At 36.3% G+C, this 10,278-nt stretch overlaps 1 protein-coding gene across 1 annotated transcript; it reads right to left on the minus strand.

Annotated features, from left to right (window-relative positions):
- Positions 1 to 361: 361 nt before the first annotated feature.
- On the minus strand, positions 362 to 8,017 carry LOC128017228 (B-cell lymphoma 6 protein-like). Its single transcript, XM_052602509.1, has 12 exons — positions 7,869 to 8,017; positions 7,291 to 7,354; positions 6,707 to 6,926; positions 6,142 to 6,372; positions 5,394 to 5,540; positions 5,089 to 5,269; positions 4,399 to 4,622; positions 4,173 to 4,270; positions 3,933 to 4,073; positions 3,429 to 3,559; positions 1,795 to 1,932; positions 362 to 1,671 (listed from the first exon to the last, which is right to left on the minus strand). The coding sequence occupies exons 3-12, from the start codon at positions 6,916 to 6,918 to the stop codon at positions 1,522 to 1,524; spliced, it is 1,653 nt and encodes a 550-aa protein (XP_052458469.1). The 5' UTR covers positions 6,919 to 6,926; positions 7,291 to 7,354; positions 7,869 to 8,017; the 3' UTR covers positions 362 to 1,521.
- Between the last annotated feature and the right edge of the window lie 2,261 nt (positions 8,018 to 10,278).

Raw genomic sequence — 10,278 nt, forward strand, 5'->3', positions numbered from 1 at the left:
TCGGAGGAAGGAAGGGCTAAGAGTTGAATTCTTTGTTCTTCTGGGCTCCAAGAATCACACAGGCATTGAATTTAAAGTTGAAACATTTCACTTTACTTCATAAGTGCCTTGATTTCACTTTACTTCATAAGTGCCATGATTGACTACTTTCAAGTTTAACCAGTTGAGGAACTCTCTAACTATTCATGTGATTTTGAAGAAGTAGGATTGCATGAGAACAGCGGACCAGGGTTATGATAGTTAACAAAATCTAAAACCAAAACCATAAAAACACATTTTTGCTATTTAAAATGACATTTGAATAAAACCCCTTAAACTCAATCCATGATACTAAAACTGTAACAGACAAACACAAACACAATTAAGAGAAATTAATTTAACTTTAATTTGTATAAAATAGGTCTTTGTCCAGCAAAAGAGCGCAACATAAAATTGTTGATATCATTATCCTCATCATCATCACTCTTTACATGTATATTAGTTTGGATAGTGTGAGTCCTCAACCTGCTTTGGACTCTCAGCAACTATAATACACCATAAAAACCATGAAACGCTCTCTTCAACATAGATATCTTTAAAAAGATACACTGAGAGGCTAATCCTCCACAAATGTACGTTCTTTCTTCTTAAACACAAATAGGCTCCAGGCCTTTTTAATTAGGATATTGACATACTGAATAGCATGGTAAAAAAGCAATTAAGATATATTTGAGTTTGCTTCTTAAATAAGAAACACAATATAGTACAAACAACAGGAAGGATCATTGAACAAATAATAGCAATACTTTCGGGCAAAACAAACAAACAAAATAAATAAAATGACAGCATATTAACAAAAAAATCATACAAATTTATCTTTTATATGTTCTTTCTCAAACATACTTAAATCCTTCAATACTCTTCCTTTCTTTATCTATCTTCCTTTCATAATCGTTCTCACTTTCTTACAGAATTCCATTTAGCCAAATATTTTTACTTTCATTCAGCTCTTACGCTTACAGTCTAAACTCCTAATAAACACCTTCACACTCTGCCACAAACCATCTTTAAGTCTTAACAGCAAAAATAATAATAATAATAATTCCATACTGTCTTAAGCCTTATTTGGATGATAATTGTTTATCATATTGTCACAATATTTTAGTATTCCCCCCTGGAAACAATTACCATCTGAATGGGGCTGCACACTTTTTCACAATGATTTTCACCATATTTCCTGCCACAGAAAAAGTGGCCAATATGAAAACAAAATACTTTTTTGTAACAGCAGAAACTACGATTAAATAGCATGAGCAACATAGAGTATGCAGAGCAAAATAAATAATAATATTTTAACAAATAATAAAGATAATAGTCAGCACATCTAGTGCAGGAGTACTGCATTCGTGGAAGACTACATTCATTGATATAATTAACGTCAAGCTGTCCTCGAGTGCAGCACTCCACCTCTTTAAACTTTTTACAATACTTTTTTATAGATCCATCAAATTCAGCCTAAAACTCGCTGTTTTGTCATGCCCCTCAGCAAGCCTGTAGCAGTGTGGGCCCAGGTTGGTATGGGTCAACCAGAACCTTGTAGCGGATCTTAGTGTTGGTGATTGCACCGTGTTTCTGTCTCAGGTGAAGCCTCAACTGGCTCTTATGGCGGAAGTGCAGGTGACATTTCTCACACTGGAAGAAAAGATAAGCACAGAGAGAGTGAGGTTTCAGCATCACTTTGCAGTAGAGAGAGGTGTGGAGTTGTGCGTGTATATATATTAGATATTCAAATATAAGTGTTTAAATATAACTGACGCTGTAAGGCTTCTCTCCAGTGTGGATGCGCAGGTGGCTCTTCAGCGTCTGTAGGTGGCGGAAACGTGTTCCGCAGGTGTTACATGGGTACGGCTTTTCCCCAGTGTGGATCAGAACATGGGCACGCAGGTGAGCTACCTACACATTTCACAAGGACATCATTTTAGTTCAACTCTTTTTATTGATGCTTTTCAAAAATAGAGATAAAAAAGGAAAAAGACAATAGATCAACATTTGTTTTGACTTATATGTATGCATATGTGTTTGTGTGTGTGTGTGCATACATAAATAAAAAAATAGTTTATTAATAAATTATTGTCCCAATTATTGCTATATATATATATATATATATATATATATACAGTGGGGATCGAAAGTTTGGGCACCCCTTGCAGAATCTGTGAAAATATTAGTAATTTTAAAAAAATAAGAGAGATCATACTAAATGCATGTTATATTTTATTTAGTACTGTCCTGAGTAAGATATTGTGCATAAAAGATATTAACATTTAGTCCACAAGACAAAAACAAATGCTGAAATTATTAAAATAACCCTACTCAAAAGTTTGGGAACCCTTGGTTCTTAATACTGTGTTCTGTTACCTGATGATCCTCAACTGCTTTCTGTTTTGTGATTGGTGTTCATGAGTCCCTTGTTTGTTCTGAACAGTTAAACTGAGCAGCGTTCTTCAGAAAAATCTTTAAGATCCTGCAGATTCTTCAGTTTTCCAGTATATTTGCATATTTTAACCCTTTCCAGCAGTGACTGTATGATTTTGAGATACACCTTATCACACTGAGGACATTTGAGGGACTCAAACACAACTATTTAAAAAGGTTCAAACATTCACTGATGCTCCAGAAGGAAACAAGATGCATTAAGATCTGGGGGGTGAAAACTTTTGAACATGATGAAGATGGCCAAATTTGTCTTATTTTGTTGAAATATAATTTTTTTCCATTTAGTTCTGCCCTTCGTAAGCAACAGAAGATACTTGTATGTTTCCCGGTACACAAATTAAGTACAATTTACCTTGATCTTCAAATTCCAAAGTTTTCACCCCCCAGCTCTTAATGCATCTTGTTTCCTTCTGGAGCATCAGTGAATGTTTGAACCTTTTTTAATAGTTGTGTTTGAGTCCCTCAAATGTCCTCAGTGTGATAAGATGTATCTCAAAATCATACAGTCACTGCTGGAAAGGGTTAAAATATGCAAAGATACTGGAAAACTGAAGAATCTGCAGGAACTTAAAGATTTTTCTGAAGAACGCTGCTCAGTTTAACTGTTCAGAACAAACAAGGGACTCATGCACAACCATCACAAAACAGAAAGACAGCTGAGGATCATCAGGTAACAGAACACAGTATTAAGAACCAAGGGTTCCCAAACTTTTGAGTGGGGTTATTTTAATAATTTCAGCATTTTTTTTGTCTTGTGGACTAAATGTTAAAATATTTTATGAACAATATCTTACTCAGGACAGTACTAAATAAAAAATAACATGCATTAAGTATGATCTCTCTTATTTTTTTTTTAAATTACTAATATTTTCACAGATTCTGCAAGGGGTGCCCAAACTTTCAATCCCCACTGTATATAAAAGAATGATACATGTGATTCTGTGCAGATGTACCTGGACAAATCGGGCTCCACATGTGTCACAGCGGTAGGGCTTTTCTCCAGAGTGAATACGAGAATGAGTCTTTAAATTTGCGGGCCGGTTGAACTGTGCTCCACACACATTACAGCAGTAAGGCTTGTCGCCTGAGTCAGTCGGGACATAAAAGAGTGAAATGAATGAGAAAGAGGTCAGAACTTGTAATAATAGAACTTGTAATAATAATACAATGTTCATTTATTTACAATTATAATATAATTTATATTTTTGAATTTATAATTATAATTTATTTGAAATGTTTTAAATAGCGCCTTTAAAATAACCTTCTTTAAGTGATTTACACAATGAAACAATAATACACACATATGCATGAAAATACTTTTTTTATATATATATAAAGTTTTCAAGTAAGATTTGAACATACTAAAAGTGACTGTGCCTCACAGATCACAACTAGATTTGACAATTTAAATTGTAAGTAAGTTCAGCCAACATTATCTGCTGAGTCGGCAGCCTCACCTGAGCAGGAAGGTTTTGTGTTTGTGGCTTGATTTCCAGGGTTACTGAGCTGTGCAGAGAGCTTCTCAAACTTGATTGGGTGTTGGCCCAGTAAATGACTCTGATTGGCAATTTGGGCACAAACATAAGGACTGCAGAGGCCTTTTAGAAATGAAGAGGATGAAATGAAGAGGATCAGATGAGTCTGAGTATTTTGGTAAGCACGTGTGTTCATACTAAAACTAAGAGATGCTCCCTGACCTTTATTCTCACTCATTGGAAGAGTGCTGTCCATAACATGATGGGGACTAAAGTATATGTTTTGCTCTGATGTGTTATATGGAAGAGACCATGTATTCCTTGAGGAAACAGAACAATGGTCAATACATTACACTGAAGATTTGGTTCATTCCTAGATAACAATACATTATTAATCAGTTACGTCAGAAGTTCTTTAATTGATAAAGGGGGAAGAGATTAAACATACCTATTATTCAGACCAGGTTTCTCCCCTGTCCAAATGTTATTTGTTGTTTTAGATGAGGCTTCAATCTTATCACTGACAAAGGGGGTGTGGCTTTGTGCTTGCCGCTCCTCTCCAGGCCCCTCCTCCTTTATAGGTGTGGCACAGAGAGGGTTGAGGACAATATACTTGTACTTCTTCCAGTTACAGGCCTTTGGGTCAGGAGAAGGCTTGGATTCAGATCGCTTCTGTAAGGATGAAATATTGAAAGATTTGTGCTGAAGGATAAAGAAAGACATTTTAGGAAACTTTTAATGCAGTGTTTTTTATTTGATCAAAAACACAGGAAAAACGTTCATTCCATTTATTCCAGTGATGGCAAAGTTGAATTTGCAGCATAATTACTCCAGTCTTTAGTCACATGATACTTCAGAAAGTATTCTAGCAATGATTTGCTGCTCAAGAAACATTTCTTATTATTATCAATGTTTAAAACAAATGTATTACTTCATATTATTGCGGAACCAGTTTTAATTTTTTTTTTTTTTTTTTTTGCAGGATTCTTTGGAGAATAGTAAGTTTAAAAAAAAACATAATTTATTTTAAAATATATAGTAACAAATGTTTTTATTATCAATTTAGATCAATTTGCATGCTTTCTGATTACAAATATTAATTTCTATCCAAAATAAATAAATAAATAAACATGCACACCTTTAGCTGGGGCGACAGACTGCAGCCGCTGGACTCAGCAGGTGAGTTGGGCTGCCCGCTGGAATGAGAAGGACTGTCTGGAGATGGTGTGGATGGGGTTGCAGGTGAAGATTCCTCTAATTTTAGGGTCTGAGTCAGGCAAGTTTCTAGATCTGGCGAGGCAAAGTTCTCCCTTGGAACCCTGTAAATACAGTCAGTGCATATCACAATTAAATTGATAGCAATTTTTTGAGATGGGATACAGTTTAAGTGTTAAATGCAATTCAAATACTTATTATTAGACAATCCTTGTATAACCCTTTTACCTGGCTCGGTCTGGGGTGGGATCTTCTGCCTCAGCAGTAGGCCTGGAGGGGGAGGAGAAGATGGTGGGATGAGCAGGTGGTGACCTTCCACCAAGGGGCGCTCTAGAGGCTGGCTCCATCATAGAAGGACTGACAGAGATCCTTTCACTGAAGGAGAAAAGAACAAACTTTCCGTTTATATATTCCAGAAAATTGCTTAATTTAATTAAAAAGTGGATGGCCACAAAACTGCAAAATTAGAAACAAGCAACCCATACATCATGGATTTGATTCCCAGGGAATGCATTAACTGATTAATGTAAATGTATCACAATGCATTCACAATGACGGCAATAAAATCACTGGTGATTTTTAAGTTTCTTTGGCTACTTGATTGTGGAATCCAATCTGGTATTAGGAAATGAATCTCTGTCTGAACTCCTACACTCAGTTAAAAAGGTGAAAAACTGTCACTGGTCCAGTACACTTTAAAAAGGTACTAATATATACCATTTAGGGGTAAGTAGGACACAAAAATGCACCTTTCAGCTTGTGTACCTTAGGGTACAGACCCAGTGACATCTTTATACCTTCTTTCTAAGAAATCATTGGAAGAGTACACAGCTCACAGTGCATGTTCTTTCTAGTAGTTTTTGTGTCACACTGCTGCTTAAAGTTTGAGCTCTGATCAAAATTTTAGCATCATTGTCTCATTACGATTGCAGTGTTCTGCTACCTCCTCTGCTTCGGTCTTCATTCCTATTCTCACCTGTGAATAAATGCTCTGCAGGTGTCAGCGACATGCTCCATCTGCAGATAGCTGGCAGCAGCGAGCACGCCAGATACTGTCTGTGGCGTGAGAGGGAGGCAGGAGGTGTACATGAAGTCCAGCAGCAGGGACACACTGCCTGCGTCCAGCCCCACCGGCAGGGTGAGAGAAAACCCCCGCTCAGAGCCAGCACCGGCCGCTCGACGAGAGAAGAGAGTGTAGAAGAATCCACTGTGAAAACACACATATGCATTTTTAGATGCAAGCAAAGGTAACCAAAGCTGGATTCAAAAAATGTATTAAAATTTTGATTGTAGAAACAGTGGAAGATCTTAATAAGAGAAACAAAGATTCAACCAAAAGCAAACTCTAAAACCAAAAAAGCGTGTCTACTGTGATACAATATATTTGTAAAGATCTCATAAAAGATCTCATGCAGGAGTGAGCTAATGTCTTCAAACAAAGACAAATCTTGGCACAAATGGGAAAGAAGGCCGAGGGGGCAGGAGAGAAGAAGTGAGGGAGGGTTAGAGAAACTGAATGGCTGCACTCCCTGTAGACCAACCTGCATGCGATGAGCACGGCGCAGTGGGCGCGCAGCCTGGCGGTGCCCACAAGCAGCGTGGCATCTGTAAGGATATCCCGATGCCGCAGTTCATTTAAGTTTAGCAACACATCGTTGGAGTGACGGGTAAATTCCTTAATGTAGCCTTTCACCTCCATCACATCAGCAACAGCAGCGTGCTCGGAGTAGCGGTATCCCTCTTCCATTTGCATTGATTTTTCTGTTTGATAAAGGATGTAAAAATAATTTGAACTAATAATATTAATAAAAATAATAATAATAATAATGCTGTTCTGGTAAAAAGAATAATAATAATAATATTATAAAAATAAAATATTATAGTTTAACATGCATATTTATAAAATGTAATAAAAAGAAAAAAGACTTTTAAAGCCAATTGATACTTATTGATATTTATAAATAAAATTATGATAAAATCTGTATATTTATATATATTTTATGTTAAAAACATAAACCAACATTTTAATTACGGTTAATTAAATAACAAGTCCAGTCAAATATGAATTATGGTCGTGTGAAGCTTTATCAGAAAATATGTTCAGTAAACATAAGCACATTTTTACCTGACAAAGATGACAAAATTAGATTCAAAAGTGTCTACTTGGGAGACCAGCTCCCTACTCGTACCTGCCATCAAAAACAGAAAAATGCATCAAGTTTTAAATAGAATGTTAGTTTTAAAACAATGTCATCGACACAACAACATCTGCAGGTGTCAGAAGCATTCTGCAAAACTGTGATGCACTGACTATTGCATTAGTCTAGTAGCAACTCGTCTAATTGAGACAATTTTTTTAAATAAAATTACTCCATTTCACACCAACAGCAAATGCATCATAATTATTAAAAGTCAAAAAATAACTGCTGAATTTGAAAACAGTGGAAAAATGACCAAGTTGTCATTCCCTTAGCACATTTTGTTCACAAAGAGCCTCCACCCATGAAAATGACGAAACCTCATTTATAACACCTCTTTAACTGAGTAAGGATCCATGTGGTTTGAACATAACAATTAAAAAGCATCACATTTCTGAGGAACTAAATGGAGCTGGGAATTCATATGCTAAAAGTAAAACTTTTTCTTCAAGATAACATCTATACAATCTTAATATGCATTAAAAAGTTTTCATGTAAAACTCACCCCGACCAGCAGGGACGAGAACACACGCCACCCTGTTCTTACAGCCCCTCTCTTCTGGTCCCAGTTTCAAACAAGTCACACACACACACACACGGCCTAACCTCTCCCTCACTCAGACGTGTCTCTGAAGAACTGACCAGTCTGACCTAAGAGAGAGCATCCTTTATAACGCTGGGCAGGAAGTCTCATTCAGTCAGGGTGTTTATTTCCTGTGTTAAGCTGCCTTTTCACACTGCTCCTGGGTCAGTTTTCTGGCGTTTCTTATAATGACTGAGGTCCGGATCTAGATGGTCTCTGATCAGGGGAAAAAACATCAAGCTTGAATCCCCCTCTGCTGCCCACGTGCTGGAAGCTCAGCGGGAAAAGTCTCCAGGCCCCTGTGTGCCAGTATTTATATTTGTGTATTAGACCTCTTTTGTGTTTACTGATGACAGGAAAGTGGGTGCTTTTTGATGCATGTTGCATGTTTTGCATGTTTGTATGGAACTTAAGAATTCAGGGAATGAAGGTTTGTGTGTTAGAGTGTGTAGGGTGTGTTGGCCTGCGTGGGCTTATGAGTATTGTTAATGGGTCAGATGTCCTGTCAACACTGTCCAGGAGTTCAGCTAACCAAAGCAAACGTGCATGAGTCTCTATCCAGGAGAACGGAAACTGTCTCAGAGGAAGTTTGTGCAAATACATCAACTTAGTCATATAAGAATTCTTCTGACAAGCTTGTCTTTTGAGGATTGAGACCAACGGAAAAGCAAATAAATATAAGATCAGATAGAACTGTGCAAGCTAATCCTGCAAAATAAATTGAACCTAAAACCTCAGTCTCAGCTCAGATTTCTAATCTGTATAAATGTAAAATGTCTGCACAATATATATTGCAAAATATAAAACAATTATGTGATAGCAAAGCTGAATTTTCAGCTTCAAGCATTCAGTAACTCCAGTTTTCCGTGTCACATGACCCTTCAGAAATAATTTCTAATATGCTGATTTGTTGCTCAAATAACAGTCAAAAACAGTTAGTGCTTTTTTTGTTGTTCAACATTCAACTTAACCAAATAAAGAAAATAATATATATTTATCTTAAGAATAAACTTATAAGAATAAATAATAACCATTCTAAACACGAAAAGAGCCATATTTAAGAAAACAGTAATCACAGGGGTAATGACAAAATATTATAATAAGTAATATTTCATATATTTATATATCATCTAAATCAAACAAAATCCCAGCTTTTTATTCCTAATTTTCAACAGCTTTTAATAAATTTTATCCACTTATCTACATTTGAGGATAAAATGCTTAGCCAAAATCCTTTATGTATGACTCCAATATTTAATATTTACATTGAGACTTCATTCATGTATAGCACAAACATTGCAGGATAAGTATTGCACCAGAGTCTTGTCAAATTAGGCCTCACCTGCCTCTCTCAAGGGTTGCCGGAAACCTCTGTCTGGCTTCCTGTGACAGGAGAGTGTTTGTATGTGTGTGCTTCTGGAAGCTTGTTATGGGCAATGAGCGGAAGGAAATAGGAGAGTTTTAAAAAAAAGTGATATGGGTGATATCCCTCTCTCACGATTGAAAAACTACTGAGTGACACCTAGAGAAATGCAGCCTGCAGATGTGCAGGAACTATAGAACACCCCCTCCACTCCACTGCCTGCCCCCCTTAAGGCTTCCTGTGAGACACACACAATTATACACACACACAGAGTCAGAGACAGGGATGAAACGCCCGTGCAGGACATCCGACAATAAAGCAGGCAGGAGAATGAGACAGGGGATATGGGGGCCGGTGCAGGTCTCCAATAGCTTAAAAACAAGTGGAAAGTTCTTCACTCATGGTTCATGGAAAGTTTGGAGGGAAAACTTACCAGTGGGCATAAAGACAAAGATAATTAAGTCTGTATGAAATTTTTCTTCAATTAATTCACTCTTCTATCATGCACCAGGGGATGACTGCTTTGACATTGCATTTACTTTTTTTTTTTTGTCAGTTTTAGACTAAATATATTTTATTTTATTGCCATCATCTTATATTTAATTGTGCATGGTCATTTCCACAGTTTTCACATGTAGATTGTACACTTCAATAAAATCGTATTAATGTAATAACAGTGAAGACTGGATTAATAGATGTTGAAAAAGATTGCATGTTTTAAAAAAAAATACAAAGTTATTTAAATCGTAATCATAATCATATTCCAAAGATTTAGATTTGGTCAAATAACCTTGGTTAGCAGAAGAGCCATTTCAAAGCTTAAAAAGAATAGAAATATAAAAATAATATTACCAACATCTATATTGTTCAGGATTCTTAAATTAATTTTAGTTCACTCTTTCATTACCCACCAGGCTGCAATATTAGAGAGAGTTTATTACTGTCAGTTAATTTGATATTGCTGCAATA

Source organism: Carassius gibelio, chromosome A7 (genome assembly GCF_023724105.1).
Source record: "Carassius gibelio isolate Cgi1373 ecotype wild population from Czech Republic chromosome A7, carGib1.2-hapl.c, whole genome shotgun sequence".
In the NCBI taxonomy this organism is placed as follows: Eukaryota; Metazoa; Chordata; class Actinopteri; order Cypriniformes; family Cyprinidae; genus Carassius; species Carassius gibelio.

Excerpts from the sequence above, each read along its gene's own strand:
- LOC128017228 (XM_052602509.1), bottom strand. The coding sequence starts at position 6,918 with ATGCAAATGGAAGAGGGATACCGCTACTCCGAGCACGCTGCTGTTGCT. Across the intron at positions 4,074-4,172 it reads TCCAATGAGTGAGAATAAAG|GCCTCTGCAGTCCTTATGTT; the intron begins GTCAGGGAGCAT and ends CATTTCTAAAAG. Across the intron at positions 3,560-3,932 it reads CACAAAACCTTCCTGCTCAG|GCGACAAGCCTTACTGCTGT; the intron begins GTGAGGCTGCCG and ends CGACTGACTCAG.